General features: G+C 45.2%; 1 protein-coding gene across 8 annotated transcripts in view; it reads left to right on the top strand.

The window, feature by feature from the left end:
• Positions 1-16,179, top strand: part of TNIK (TRAF2 and NCK interacting kinase) — a 380,814-nt gene that overhangs the window by 270,420 nt on the left and 94,215 nt on the right. For all 8 annotated transcript variants that reach the window (XM_013058317.2, XM_013058316.2, XM_013058315.2 and 5 more), the window contains exons 8-10: positions 2,385-2,439; positions 4,380-4,458; positions 12,752-12,927. In XM_013058317.2, coding sequence (XP_012913771.1) covers positions 2,385-2,439; positions 4,380-4,458; positions 12,752-12,927 — 310 coding nt within the window. The remainder of the gene's footprint in view (positions 1-2,384; positions 2,440-4,379; positions 4,459-12,751; positions 12,928-16,179) is intronic.

The following is a 16,179-nucleotide window of genomic DNA, read 5'->3' as shown; positions in this document are numbered from 1 at the left end:
GAGAGAAGGAGAAGCAGACCCCCTGCTGAGCAAGGAGCCCGATGTGGGGCTTGATTTCAGGACCCCAGGATTACAACCTGAGCTGAAGGCAGATGCTCAACCGACTAAGCCACCCAGGCACCCCTGACTTGGTGTTTCTGTCATGTTGTCAAATGATTATCTATATTGATCAACCCTAAAGCCCCAGGTAAGAGAGTGTTGTGTTCTCTGCTTTACCAGTTACTGCTCCTGAGTCAGTGCACAGTAGGGGCATGGGCTTTCCCCATTAGCTGCAGTGGGGCCTCCCTAAGCAAGGCCAGGAGCCCCCAGGAAACCTCAGTCACTTGCTGGGCTGTGCAAACATGTGTGTGTGTGTGTGTGTGCATGTGTGATGACAACTTTAAATACATCTTGAGATGTAACAAAGAAAAAGAACAAGAGTTGCCTTCTTGAGTTGTGTTCTAAGCAGAGAGGTGACTTAGGATCTGAGAACAGTGATATCGTGCAGGTGTGTTATTATCCCAAGTCAAACTGAGAACATGTAACATGTGAACTGATTTATAGGCTCATGAATTAAAGGAATCTCCCCTTAGTCCTTGTAGAGGGTTAGTGTGTGTCCCAGACACCTACTCTAAAGTAGATGACACTTCAGGCAAGAGGCTACACCCCTCCCCCGCCAGAAAGCCCCCTGTGGGCATGTGTGGGTCTCAGTCCCGATGCTGAACAGGGCTGGGTGTCACTCACGGGGTGCTCAGAAGTTTAGTTCTGGTTAATGGCTCAGCATGGATTTCAGAGTCCCTTTTCTAGGTATATCTCCTTTCTTGTTGCCTTGAAATTTGTTTGATGGAAAGAACAAGGAATCTTAACTTTGATCTCTGTCATCTGCAAGAGGTTAGAGGAGAGAATTCAGAATGACATACAAAATGCAGGGTATATTGAAAATGAAAGGAGGGTGAGATTCTTCATCAGGATTGTAGGCCATTGAACCAAATTTCACATTGTATGATCTTACCAAGTGTGCAGGGGCATTGAAGCAGCAAGCTTCCTTATCTGGTTTCCCCCTTTTTTGATTGGCTCCCTTTTGTGCAATCCCTAGGGACAATCCCTAGGGACAACATCCTGAGCCATAGACACAGAGAGGGGGAGAAGCATGCTGTTGCAGACTCGGATTGTACAGGAGGGGGTAATGGCACAGTCTAGAAAATTCTGACAAGAATGTAAAAGTCAGTCTTACCATAAGAAAGAACTTAAGGGTACAGGCTCTCTGTTTTGCATATTGCCTTCTTACATGATAGAAGATATTGTTCATTCACTCAACAAACATATCAAGCACGTGCCTGGCTCTGTCCTGGGCACTGGAGATTATCATGAACGGCGCCACCCAACAGTTTCCCTGTCCTCATCTCATTTGGTTAAACCGTCTGAAATTGCTGTCTTCGTAGGTCAGAGACAATCCACTAAGTACACATCTACTATATGATTCAGCCATTCTACTCCTAGGTGTTTACATTAAAGAAATAAAAGCCTATGTCCATACAAAGACTTGTACGTGAACCTCTGTAGCTGCTTTATTTGGCGTAGCTCAGGTGTTTACATTAAAGAAATAAAAGCCTATGTCCATACAAAGACTTGTACGGGAACCTCTGTAGCTGCTTTATTTGGCGTAGCTCAGACTGGAAACACTCCAAATGTCCATCCACAATGGATAAACAAATTGTAGTAGGGATAGCCACGGGATGGAAGAGCAGTCGGCAGTAAAAGGGAAGGAAGTACTCCCACACACTGTCCATTACATTCCAGAGAGAAATGGAATGATTGAATGTCTGCAAAACTTCAGAAGCTGCAAACTAGCCCACGGTGACAGAAACCAGATCAGCGGTTGCCTCAGAGCAGGAACTGGGTCAGGGGACAGCAAGGGCAGGAGGGGAGATTTCGAAGGAGCAAGTACAACGTTTTGGGGGTGCTGGGTATATTTAGTGCTGACTGTTTGATGGTTTCCCAGGGGCAGACGTCTCCAGACTTGCCAAATGATACACTTGAAATAGAAGCAGTTAATTCTATGATAATTATACCTGAATAAAGGTGTTAAAAAAAAAAAACAGCCAAATCATACCAGTTTCATATGGTTTGATCCACAGATAAATTTTGGTGATCAATTCATTTATAAAACCTCATATTTATTTTTCATATATTTACTGAAAATCCGCAGTGTGTCAGATCATACCGTGAAAGATGCTACCCACAAAAAGTAAAAAAAAAAAATAAAGGCCACTTTGAAGCTTCCTGGATGAAGCGGGTCCATAGAGGACTGGCTTTCCTGCAGGGAGTTCTGGAGCCGTTAGCAGCTGAAGCAGCTTCCTCTCCGTCTCCTGCATTTGTGATGTGTGTGCCTTCGTCTCTTTCAGAGTGACCTGTGGTCGCTGGGAATCACCGCTATCGAGATGGCAGAAGGTGCTCCCCGTAAGTACCCTCGTCCGGGTGCGATCTGTCGCGGGGCTGCTGTCCGCGGACCCTGCACCTTCCCTGCCAGGTGCCCGCGAGGCTTTCCTTCCGCTACGCGGAGCCGGCTGTGGGTTGGAGCGGGCGAAGTCGTCTTAGCGCCGCCAGGAATCCGTTCGTTTCAGAGCCGCGCGAGGATCTTGTGTCGAGAGGGGAAAGAAGGAAAGGGAAAAGGCACTCCGGCAATGTGGGTTGTTTGACGGATCCCGCGCGTCCTTGATTCTTGATCTGCTCTTTGCTCGGAGCAGAGCTGGGGCCGACCCGCAAAGCCCGGGAGCTCCAGCGCAGCACGAATCAGAGCGGGTTCCCAGCGCGCGATTATGCAAACCCTTGTACTTCGTGGCTCTCCCTCCTCGCATGATACTGCTGTTCGGATCTTTAGGTATGAGGCCAAGTGGTCGAGCCTCGGGCCGTCGGGGACCGTCCGTCGGAAAGGCCTTGTCCTCTGGCGTGTCGGTGCTGCCACGTGCTGCCGAGGGTCTCCAGCAGCCACGTGCTGCCGGTGACCTCAGGCTCCGGGGACTTCCCTGCAGGAAGCCGGCTCACCCAGGGTCCAGCTGCTGGTGCGGCCCCCGGGGCCCCGCTCCACCCCACAGCCAGTGTCCTAGCGTGGCAGGGATAGAAGGCAGGCCTTTTTCTCGAAGACACAAACTCTCACCCCTCAGGTCCACCGCTTCCTTTCCTCGGTCTAGCACACACTTCATCTGCCTTGTCCACCTCTCGCTTTCACTCCGATCAGACTTGCAGAGCAATGCGACAGGTGTGCCAGCCGACCAGGCCCCCTCCCCACTGGCTTTCAGGCAGGAATTCTCCCTGGAACTATCTTCTCACGTGGTTAGTGCTGCCTTGGCCTCTGCTTTCCAGAGGACCTGACCCTTCTTTGCCTGGCAGGTCATTCTGCTCATAGGGCTGTTTATCTTCCCATTATCCTAGGCTTTGTATTTCTCACTTTAGAGTTGGTAGAATTCATCTGTAGCATGATTGATTTGGAGTGTCTGTTGACAAAATTCCCTTCATTCGCAATGCTAATAGGCATTTATGAATCAGAAAAATCATATATTGCAGTCCAAAATATTATTCTCATATTATCATTCTTGATGAGTAGTAGAGGGGGCCAAAAATAAATGTCTACTCCCACAATCCTTTAGTTTTTAAGGAGACTATATTCTTACTCTGGAAAAAAAGGAAAAGATAGCCCCAGAGTTTTGAGAAGTAAACTACTGAAATATTTTGATTAAAATAAGAATGCGTGAGTGCTTTCTCTCTAAACCATAATGCCATGTTTACAGGTTGAGATATCTTAATAACTCTTTTACCAGAGCCTCTTTGCCTCCATCTCTCTGTTCTTCCTGGGGCCAGTGAGCAAACAAACAAACAAACAAATAAAACCCAGAAACAAGCCTGTCATGAAACCTGAAAAGCCATGAGGATATTTGGAAATACAGAGAGAAAGGTGTTCTGGTCTAGTGCTTTAGACTCTAAAAAATTTATGCGGATAGCACTGCATGTGTATGAACCTTCAGTGTGTAAGAAATGGCCCATCTAGCTTTCATTTTATGACTTAGACTTTTACAAATTAAGAATAACCTGCCATTTCCATGTGGTCGTTACCCTGATACTGTTCACTCTGAATCTGAGATGTTTTTTATAGCAAAGCAAAGACTTTGACCCTTTAACTTGGTTTTCTTACATATGAAATAGAAGTAGAAATGTTAACAGTGGACAGTTGATATGCAAATTTTATGAGACTTCTGTGATTCGACATCCGCTCTGTTGAATGCTCAGCACATAGAAGCTTGACAGTCTTCTGACTTTGCTCACTGGGCCTGTGCGGCCTCAGAGCCATTCGGACTGGGTTTGGCATCCTAACCTGAGCTGGCCCTTGCTTTGGTCTCTTGCAGCTCTCTGCGACATGCATCCCATGAGAGCCCTCTTCCTCATCCCCCGGAACCCAGCACCTCGCCTGAAGTCGAAGAAGTGGTGAGTCTGGTCTTCGGGGCTTTGCCAATCCTAGGGCAGGGTCTTCCTGCGATGCTCTCTTGGATGAGCTCAGATCCTTAGGTCGAGCTGCATGATGAGACCAACATATACCAAGACCTGGGGGGTGACTTTCCATAGGTTATCACTCATCTTAAAGCAGGTATTAAGTACCTACTATTTGCGCCGCAAGTCTTGATCACCACACCATCAAGGTAAGGAGCTAGTAGCTAAAGTGAGTCGTGGAACCCAAGTAATAACATGAAAGCTCTTGGATTTATCAGCCTCCTAAGAAATAGCTTGCCTGACAGCTCAAGACATCTCATCAGAGAGGGTGAGAGTTCCAAGAGTCAGCTGGCCAGGTTGGCTGGCTTTTCTTCTACTCCTTAACATGGTAATTCCGTTCAGTACATACACACACCTGGTAACATGAGGGATGATTTCACTGGTCTGTGCATAATTATTTGTAACATTTGTTTTTATTATCACTTTCCCTTTATGACACATGATACTGGCTCCTTATTTGGGGCAGTGATACAAACTTCCCATGTAATAAAGTTATTCACACCAGAAATTGACCTAATTTAAAGAAAAATACCAAGTGGTACTAGGCTGGATGATGGAAGAGCCCAGTTAAAAGTTATGTTGGCAGAGGGGCTCCTGGGTGGCTCAGTTGGCTAAGCCTCTGACTCTTGATCTCAGCTCAGGTTTTGATCTCAGGGCCATGAGTTCAAGCCCCCTGTTGGGTTCCAGGCTGGGTGTGGAGCCTACTTAAAAGACAAACAAGCAAACAAAAAAATTGTGTTGGTAATATACGACTGACTCGAGTTTGGGAAATACAGTTCTGTAGGTTACACCAGAAGTTGCACTTTTGTGTGTACGTATATCAGTGTCTTTGTACCTTATCACTGCGTAACAAAAATTCATGGCTCCTTTCTTCTCCCTGTGTATATGGTGTATCCTGATACCTCCCAATACATTCTTGAATCTCTGACTGCCCTGGCCTGGGGCCAATTCCTGGACCACTTAGGATCCCCTGTCTTTTTCTAGAGGCATATTCTGGTCTGTTAGAGAATGAAGGCTCAAGACCTTTCTGCCCCTTTTCATACTCATGATCACTTCACAATCACCCTGGACTGGGACCGGGACCGTTATGTTTCTCCCCTTCCCACCCACAACCTCACCCTCCGCTACACAGAGAGCAGTCTAAATCAAACAGTCACCTGGTAGTGACATAGCAACCCTGGTGAGACAAGAGAAAGGCACATGACACAGGGAAGAGAGGGAACCAGCCAGAGGGGACTGGCAGCCCCGAGTTGCCAAGGCCGGCAGAGGAAGAGCTTGAGGGTTGCTATTGGAAACGAGGGAGGGGGAGCAGCCCTGCTCCTCCTCCCTCCGGAGGGTCACTGTGTGAGCCAGTCATTCTCTCCCCAGCAACAGCCTTCCATTGGGCACCTGTACGGCACATGACCAGCAAGGCCTGGACACCCTGCTTCCTCCCTTCTCCCCAGAACAGGCTCCCTCGGAAAGAATTTGTCTTGGTTCCTTCCTAGGAAGCACCAAAGCCCTCTGCTAGCTTTCTGCTTGTTCTTCGTGCCAAGCCTCTCTGCCCCCCATATACACACTGTATATAGTGGGCTTTACTTACCCTGTGCCCGCCCTCCCTTCCCGCTCCCTGCTCCCTGCTGGACAGATGTTTCCGGGGTTCAGCCCGCAGAGGACAAACTGCCATCCACACGTGTGTTACGTTTGGTCAGCACATTGTGGCCACACGCCGTGTCTTGGGAACATTGGTATTAATTACCAACTTTTAGGAATCTGGGGACTGAGCACCACATTCAGATTTCGGGCCTTTTCTGCAAAGATGAGGCACTACTGCACGGCTGAGTGGCTCCTGCTTCTTTTAGGGTACCAGGTGGCCCTTCTGCCCATTGCCACCTCTCCCCAGCTCTGAAGCTGGAGTCTGTTGGTCACTGTGCTTGTCCTGTTTTCCTCTTATCCTGGGCCTGCACTGTCCTTTGCATGACCTCTCTGTTCCCTTAGCAAAGTGGATGAACAGCCCCTGCACTGCAGTTTGGGATTTTCATTGATCCCGCTCCCAAAAAGTGCAACTCTGCATTGACCTTGTTTGAGAATAAGGAAAATACAGGCTGGCTTTTCTCCTTCTAACCTTAGACAACAGGAAATAATTCTAGTGGTGTTGCCAGGAGCTGGATCAGTCCATGGACAGTGAGGAGGTCAGGCCTCCATCTCACCCAGCCTCCCTGACTCCAAAGGAGAGCCAGTGAGGAGTGGGAGTGCCGCACTGCCAGACAGAGGGGAAATGACTTGGCTGTTTGAGAGAGTGAGTGGGAAAACAGAAGCCCTGGTGAAAGACTCTTTCTCACTCAGAACCTGGCCTTTATAAGATGGCCACGCAGCCCATCCACTCCGCCGCACCCCCCACCCCAATCCTTGCAGTCCCTGCCCCAGGCCATAGGAAACAGGATGTGGCTCCCAATTCTCCACAATAGAATTCTACTTTTTTTTTACTACTTTTTTAGATTTTTTTTTTTAAATTTATTTGATGGAGAGAAAGAGACAGGGGGAGCAGGAGAAGGAGAGGCAGGCTCCCCATTGAGCAGGGAACCCAATGTGGAGCTGGATCCCAGGACCCTGGGATCATGACCTGAGTTGAAGGCAGATGCTTAACCAACTGAACCACCCAGGCACCCCAGTGGAATTCAACTTTTTAAGTGAAAATATGTAAGCGCTGCAGAGTACTTTCTTGAATAACCAGGTCCAAAGCGATTTAAAATAAGTTAGGGTTTGCTTTAATATGCCCTAGTGTTTGGGAGGAAGTGAAATATTTTAGCTGTTTTCTTTCATTTTTTAAGGGAGAGTATCCCTCTCCCTGCCCATCAAGAGAAACAAAACTCAAAAACTCCAAAAACTCCAAAACTCCAAAATGTTCTTTCCGTGTATTTTCTGGCTGATGAATGATAGAGGAAGTACACTATTCTCAGGGTGTATATCAAAGCACCGCCAAAGGGGGCACCATTGTGGTAGAGATGGGCCATGAACTCTTTATAATAAGCATTAAGTTGAGGGTCATTCCCAACTACTTGCAGAACCTACAACATACGGGACATATAAGGCATATGTGTGTTGTAGACTCAGTAATTTCTGTGTGTGTGTGTGTGTGTGTGTGTGTGTTTAATACATATATATGTGTATTTTATATATATATATTATATTTTATATATATATTATATTTATATATATGTATACATCTATATATAAATATATGATTTTAACCACAACCCCCAGCCAGGTGCTCTGAGTCCTCAGTTCTGCAGCTCTAAGACGGAGGCTTGGGTGGGTTATGTTCCTTGCACAGGTCTGTACAATCTGTTAGTTTCCCAGGTTTGTCACCCCTGTTCCCTCTACTGGATCATCCGGTCTCTTAAGTTCAAGGTTTTGACTGATAGAGAATGGGATACTGATCCCTTAGTTGAACATTATTTTCCTGTGCTTTAATATTAGGAAAAGAAAGGCAGGAGCACTGCTCTTTGCCCCTTCCTTGTTGGCAGGGGGCGTTGGGGGAAGTACCCACTCACCAGAACCTGGCCCTTTCCTCCCCCCATCAGCAAGATGAGGAGAGGCCTCAGTGCCCAGCAAGTCATGTGGTCAGGGCTCCCGTCAATGCCCAGGTGGCCCAGCCATTCAGTAATTAGGTCTCTGAGAGGATTTTAACCTCTGCGAATTAGAGGCCAAGGATGCTCTCAGCCCCTGTCTCCATGTCACCACGGGCAAATGAGCAGTGAGCTGGGACTCCCGTTTCCTCCTCCTTCTCTACACATGGCCTGACTCCACCCACATGGGCCAACCATCTCCTTCAACACAATTCCTCTCCTTTCTCTTCCCACCATGCTCACCCCCGCTCCCTGCCCTACCCAATGGTACAGTTTCCCACAGGAGTTTCTGGAGAAGCTCGGGGATAACTTCATTCCCGTAAAAGAGGGTTGGTCTGTTTCTTTCCCCAGGCTCTTTCAATATGATGATTCTACACAGGCAAAGAAGTGCTTGACGATGATCATTAGAAAAATCGTAACTGCTTCTGGACATTAATACAAGTCTGATGAATCACTGACCTCTACCCCTGAAACGAATAATATCTTATATATTAATTAATTGAATTTAAATTTAAAAATTAAATAAATAAATACAATGAATAAATACGTCTCTTAAAAAAAAAGAAAAATCTTAAGTGCCTGTCATTGGAAAGAGACATGAGGTTCCTTGGCCCAGCACACTTGTGCTCCAGATGAAGACCAGAGGCTTGGTGAGGTGAACTGGCTTAGCCAGGCTCCCAGGCTCCTCATTGCTAGATCCAACCTAGAATCCTTGCCTTCTGATTTCACTCCAAAGCTTATAGTCCCTCCTACTATTTTATGAGACACCAGTTCTGATTCTTGGTAGGTTGTCAGGCACTGTTCTTTGTTGTTGTGTTTTTTTAAAGATTTACTTATTTATTTTTAAGAGAGAGCAGCACCACGGGTAGGGGGTGCAGTGGGACGGGGTGACAGACAGAGAATCTCTAGCAGACTCCTCGTTGAGTATGGAGCCTGACGTGGGGCTCCATCTCACAACCCTGAGGTCACGACCTGAGCTGAAATGGAGAGCCCAACACTCAACTGACTGTGTCGTCACCCAAGCGCCCCAAACACTTTTGTTTTTTAAGAAATGACAAAGTTATTTGTGTGTGTGTGTGTGTGTGTGTGTGTGTATGTGTGTGTTCTAAATGAAATAATAATAGTAGAAAGCAAATATCAGAAAATACTTCAAATTAACTGAATTTTCTAGTAGTAATGTGACTTTGGACTTTGTTAAAATCAAAACAAAAATTGCTGCACGGATTTTTTAAATTAACCTTTTTTGTGTGGTCTCCTTGGAGATAATGGTCCCGTTGACTGTTCCTCTAGCATATCTAACCCAAATATATATGAAATAATTCCCTTTAAGAACACTACACTATTCGGTTTCACAGAGGTTGAACTTCAAATTTCTACCTCCAGCCCTAAAGGCAGAGAGATTCCCATTGTTTAAGCCTGGTGATGATCAGACTTGCCGGGACCTTGTGAACACAGCGATGGTAGTAGTCGCAACAACAGCAAACATAAGTACAGGTTATGATGTAACTGGCTCAGTGCTAAGTATTTCACATGTGTTCATTCACTGAATCATCACAGCAGACTTTTGAGAGAAATCCTAACAATATCACCATCAGCAACCAGGGAAACTGAGGCACAGAGAAGTTAAATAATCTGCCCGAAGTCACAACAGTTAAGTGATAGAGCCCAATGTAGAGGAGAAGGGTCGTTCTGGGCAAATGCAAATTCGAAAACTCAAACTACATTTAGGGAGTCCCAGGTTACCGAAAACTTTTAGACAAACTGGTTATAATGATTAATGTGATAATCTTTCAGGCATGTTTAATTCCTCGAACACAATTAAATATAAAAGCCAAGAACTCCAGGAAGATAAAGTGTTTGGTGAGGCTGGTTTTAGATCCGGGACTTCCCACTGTAAGCACCAAACATGAACTTTGTCTCCAGGCCAGTCCTGGGGGAATCAGTATGATTAATCTTGGGCATTTTTTTTTTTTTAAAGAGACAGAGCTAAATTCCCAGCAGCAGAGATGCAAACAATAAAATTATAGAAATGTACTTTAAACCTATTAGACCAATTGGGAAATAGTCAAGTGGTGTGCAACTGAGGGGAAGGGTTTTTACTTTTAATTAAACGTGTAATTAAGCATATTGATTCTTTGGTCACACTAACTTAACTAAGAGCCAATGAATCTTTCTTTGAAGATTGGTTTTAAGGAAGGATTATTTTCTCTTCAAATGATACCATTTTAAGAAGACATGAGACATGAGACATGAGACATGAGAAGACATGAGACATGAGAAGACATGAGATATGAGAAGACATGAGCTTTGTGGTCCTGCACATCTTGGCCCAACCTTTGGACGCAGAGTTATTCTCCTGAAGATCTCTGAAGGTCCCTTCCCACTGGAAGAGGTGGCAGAAGAAGGGCTCTGTACCGCAGTTCGTTCTGCTGAAGTCTGAACACACCCTCCTCCTAGAGATGCCACTGCCTTCTTTTAGGCGTCGGTATTAGGGAATGGAATGTACAGTTTTTCAAACCTGGATCTCATGTTTAAATTGGGCGTGATTTCTTTTATTTAGCACCTTCTAATTAATAGTTGAGCACTTTATTAAAGAAAGCACTTCCTTCTAGTTGCAAGCAGGAAAAAAAAGCGCCTTCATTTGCATTTCTCCTGAATATTTAACAGTTCCCTGTCTTAATTTGTTTTTGTTTTTATGTTCTCAATACTGATTTTTTCTACCTAGAAAAGCGCCATGTGGAATTTGTCTGTTTCCTCATGCGGGTTAACCTTGTTCTCTTCAAGTTATTCCTCAGGCCAGCCCGTTAGTCCATGAGGCTTCTTTCCCACAGTCTCTCCTTAGAGAGAGGGTGTCACGTTTGTGCCTCCACAGATTTGGCTGGTGGGCCTGAAAAAGAAAGCGTATTCAACACTGTGTCCTCTCCAAACCTCCCTTCCTGTCCCTCACAAGCACAGATTGGAAAGGAGCCATTTCGCACACTTGTCCGGAACTCACATCTGATAACCATGGGGGCATTCATTCGTTCATCAAGCATCTGGGGGCAGGAGGGGTGCTCTGGCTAGAGATGACTCAGGCCCGTGGGACACTGGAGACTGCCAGTGTGGAGGAAGCCGGAGGCCATGAAGGACACACAAGAAGGTGTCTACAGTGTCCACCCTGTTACAACTGTTTTTCACAGTCCACAGGGTGGCCGGAGTGACCCCAAGCATAGCTGGGTTCATCTACTTCTATGTTAAATAATTTAAAAGCTTGAAGTTAGCTTAGAAATTTGGGGAGGATAAAAATAGGAATAATCAGTCCTTTAAAATCACGAGTAAGATGAGAAACTGCTTTGACCTGGGCCGAAGGGGAGAGTGGTGCATCTGTGAATGGCCTCTTGTATTTGAATTTTAAATAACATGCCCACCGCTGTGTTCTGCGTGACAAGGACAGCTTTCAAGCCTGCAGTCTGTGCGGAGGGCATGCCGGCCAGCCCAGGCAAGCAGGCTCCTGGGATCCGCTCATGTTACTCCACAGCACTCCACAGGAGGGCGACGGAGAGCACAAAATGGATTCCCTCTTGCTCTGAGCAGAGCAGGGCAGCAGAGAGGGCCACCCGAGTTCCCTTAAGGCCTCTGAGGGTGATATGCCAAGCTGCCAGTGGAACACACCAGAAAGGCATGCTATATAGTCGTGAAGTAATTATTTATGATGCTGGACAATTTCTTGGAACTCTTAACAAGAACATGCATGCCCAACTCATGAATCATAGCGAAAGTCCACCGTTGTTTCTACCACAGTGTGGACTTCCTCCCCTGCTCACTGCCGTGGTGTCTCTCACCAGCTCTCCCCTGCCCTGGGCCTCTCTGGCACAGGGTTTATCTTTGAGGAAATAGTGCCTTTCTAGAGAGAGATAAGTGCACTTCTGGTATGAACTTAGTCCCCAAACTTCCAAGTCCTTAGGTTGATAAAAAAACATACACATACACCCTGTTCTTATTAATTAGAGAGCAAAGTGCAAAAATAATTTTGAAATCACTGGTTAGAAAATTTGCTTAACCAAGTTCACTTTACCAAGTAAGAGTCTTTCTCATTTCTATAAAATGTACTCTTCCTTACCTACCCAACCTTGATTTTGCTCTCTTCCGGCTTGCATTTTCTGCCTCATCTAGACAGCTTACCTCAGTGTCTCCCGATGTGTAGTGTGCTCAACCCCAGCCTTCGTTTTTCACCCTTTCCTGCCTCCCTGAACTGTCTTCCCAGAGTGATTTCCTCTTCCTTCTTTAAAGCTCAGGTCAGGCTCCCTTATTACAACATACCTTCCAGATATGAGTCTCACCAAGGTCCTTCTCTTCTCCAATTCCTTTTGGTCTCATGGGTGATATTACACATAAACTGTGCAAAAATGCTCTTATGCGTGTAACTCCCATACATTGCCTGAACTGTGTGCTGTTGGTGACAGTGGCTTTGAACCCCATTTTGCCTAATAAAGTTCTAGACCTACTCCGTGATTGGTTGATCCCTGTGTTGGCTAATGGAACCTATTTTCTTCTTCTTTTCATGGTCGTGTTTTAGAAAATGGAAGTTTGCTTTTTTCTTTGGATTGTCTTTTATCTGTGGATTCCTCTCTTTCGTGTGGCAGGTCAAAAAAATTCCAGTCATTTATTGAGAGCTGCTTGGTAAAGAATCACAGCCAGCGACCAGCAACAGAACAATTGATGAAGCATCCATTTATACGAGACCAACCTAACGAACGACAGGTCCGCATTCAACTCAAGGACCATATCGACAGAACAAAGAAGAAGCGAGGAGAGAAAGGTTAGAAGCACATTTGTATCTCAGCAAAGGAAACAAAAGAGGGAGCAGGCCATGGGCTCTCGGTATATTTGTAGGTGGCCATGGGGGTTTCAGATAGGCCTGTGTTATTCTTTCGTGTGAGGGGCTGCCTCTGGACTCGCAGCCTGTAGGCATCAGTGGAGTGAGACTGTGAAGTGGAATCTTCATGAGAGGGCGGAACTGTCAGGAATATTCCCTTTTCCAGGCCCTGACAAAAAGTCATGTTGAGTAATACTATGAAGTGGTTTAGTATGACAAGTGATTTTCTTAGTTCAAATGAATATTCATGTTGTAAAAACTAAAAATCGACAGAAAACTACGTAAAAGAAAAACACTTAGTTGACATTTTTCTATACCAGCGGTCTTCAATATATACGTTTTTGTGCTCCGAGGCTTATTTCAAATTTATTTCAGAAATCAGAACGAAAAGGGGAAAAAAAAGTCAGAACGAATTTTCTTAGAGTCACAGGGTTGCCATACTTGGTATAGAGAACATTCATTGGACCTTAAGCTAGAACATCATCTAATGTACTTCTTTATTTTATAGAGTCAAAACTCTTCTCTCTTATGGCTCTTGCTGTTGTACCACTGTCTCCTCAGTGTGTCAGTGGAAAGAACATGAGGCAAACTTGGAGCCCTGAGACTGTATCTTGGTTGTTTGAATAGAGACTCAGACCTCCTTGTCTAGCAACCTGACTATGGAGAAAGCTCACATGGTCTGGGGCAGGTTATACTCATTTTAAAGTTGAGAGTTGGTGGGTAGGAAGTATGGAAGGTTGAGCTATGGGGAGGAAAGGGAAAGATCCAGATGACAGACAGGGTGCTTCCTCCCTGCGTGGAGGCAGGAGGAGCAGCAGGGAAGGGGGAAGGAGGGGTGACACTGAGGAGACTTTATAGGGCTGGCGAGATGAGCCCGGAGCATGTGCGGAGTGGAGGGGAGAAGGGAAGGCCAGGCACCAAGGGCGTGAGGCACTTGGCCATGTGCTTTTTCTCACTTCTGTCCTGGACACCGTTCTCTGTCCTTTCTAAGCCAGATGGAGCACTGGAGGGTGGTGGGCAGCCCAGGACGGAGGGCGCTCTCCTTTTATTTGAATTCCCCTTCTTTGCATCTGCTGTTGCTGTCTGTAACGTGGCGAGGTGGGAGCAGGTGTGTGGGGTGGACGGCGAGCAGTGTGAGGCAAGACTGGGCAGACGTGAGGGCAGCGGGGGGCCAAACAGGAGAGGAAACCCTCAGTGAAGGTTCAAGGGAAGAGTTTCTTCCTGGCTGCCAGGCCAGCCTCAGGAACTCAGGGAAATATGTGATCAGGTTCAACTCAGGAGATTATGAGGTTACGCCAAAAAGGAGGCCCATCACCTGAACTACTAAAATAGTGTATGTCAACTATACTTTAAACAAAAATAATAATAATAACACTGTTCAATGTTTGGGGAACAAAATATTTTTTCCTTCAAGTACTAAGTAGAAAATGAAGCTTCATTGGCTATTTTGATGGAATGTAAAATTTTTACAGCCCTGGAAAATAAATACATACATAAAAATCCCAAACAAAAGAAAAAATGAAAATAAAGGAGCCCCATCTCCAGTTCGTCGTGGGTGGAGAGGGATGAGTGTCTGTTAGAAGTTGCTGGAAAGGGAACTGGAGGAACCAGGAAGAACCAGGGTTGAGAGAAAAAAGGTAAATCAAGATCAAAATATTCCAGCACTGGGGCGCCTGGAGGGCCTGGTCGGTTAAGTGCCTGACTCTTGATTTCAGCTCAGGTCATGATCTCAGCATCATTAGATGGAGCCCTGGGTCGGGCTCCATGCTGAGTGCTGAGGGTGGGGTCTGCTTGACTGAGGGTGAGAATATGCTTGAGATTCTCTCTCTCCCTCTCCTTCTGCCCCTGCTCCTCCCACCCCTGCTCCTCCCACCTCTCCAGAAAAAAAAAAAAAAAAAAAGTTCCAGGACCGATTTTTCATCAAACACGCCACGATTAAAGGCTGACTTCTCTATTCTCTAAAAGGGAAGCTTCTCTTTCCTTGGGCCTGTTGCTCCCAGATTCAAATTCTGAGTTCACATTCTAGCTCTACCCCTGAATAGTTACGTGAACTTCATCCCAGTTTTCTCTTTAAAATAAGAGAGAGGATATGATAGTAATCAGTATCGCCTGGCAGTGTCGTAGATTAAATGAGAGAAGGCATTAAAATGTTTAATACAATGTCTGGCATATACACATACTCAATAAATATTAGCTATTCTTATATAAACAGTTCTTTATTGGCCTATAATTTTTCAGCACAATTCAGAGTAATTTCTGAGGACTCATGACCTCTTTCCCTTTGACCTGTGAGTAGTATGGGTAAAGCTTGTGCCTTGGGTTGTTTTTGCATTTAGGGGGCACAGATGCTAGAATGTGACTCAGAATTCCCCTTTCTATGACAATGGACTATTTTTAATGTGTTCCTTCTCTGCAGAGTAGAAGAGTAAGATTCTCGGTAGGAGATGAACTCAGGAGTGCCCTGGTAATGTGAGGGACCTAATTCTGTTTAGGTTTAGAGCCATCAGAAGCCTTCTTTTTTGTCTGCTCCCCAGAAAGAGTGTCAGTCGATTGAAGTCTCATTCCATTTGCTCAGTTTTATCTAATGACTTAATTTATTTCCTCTAATACTTTCTCTCTCTCTTAGTAGCTCTAAGACCAGCTTTTGGTACAATCAAACAATTTAAATGAGAATTGATTTATGATTTTTTAACCTGATATTATTTTTTCCTTAAGATATGTGGATATATTCAAATTTATGCCAATAATATAAAAACAATAAGACTGAATTCTGGTGAACTATTACAATTGAAGAGGCTGACAAATGAAGGTTTTACCCGGGAGAGTAGAAATATTTGGATTAATTGCATGCTTCTTTCCCTTGCTAGGATTTCCTTTGCTAGATAAAATTTCTGCATTTTCCCTCAAATTCTCTATTGATTCAGAAAAGTTTGGAATAGTCAACTCTCAATGTGGAATATCGAAACACTTTATGAAGGTCTTTTACATTTTGGTGAAATAATACTCAAAAAATAAGAGGCTCTAAAACCTCACGCATATTTAAACACTTGAAGCTAACTTGTGATTTTGAAAAATATACTTGAAGTCCGTGTGCTTTGGGCTCCTTTTCACTATCCCTTAATGGGGTGCAGAGGAGGGAAGGCAGTGTTTAGTTCTTATCATTGGTGCTGCCCCCTGTTGGTAACACAACCAAAT

This window comes from Mustela putorius, unplaced genomic scaffold (assembly GCF_011764305.1).
Source record: "Mustela putorius furo isolate JIRA1106 unplaced genomic scaffold, ASM1176430v1.1 tig00003834_pilon_pilon_pilon, whole genome shotgun sequence".
In the NCBI taxonomy this organism is placed as follows: domain Eukaryota; kingdom Metazoa; phylum Chordata; class Mammalia; order Carnivora; family Mustelidae; genus Mustela; species Mustela putorius.
The sequence above is the reverse complement of the archived record's forward strand: the minus strand, read 5'-3'. Positions and strand labels throughout refer to the sequence as shown.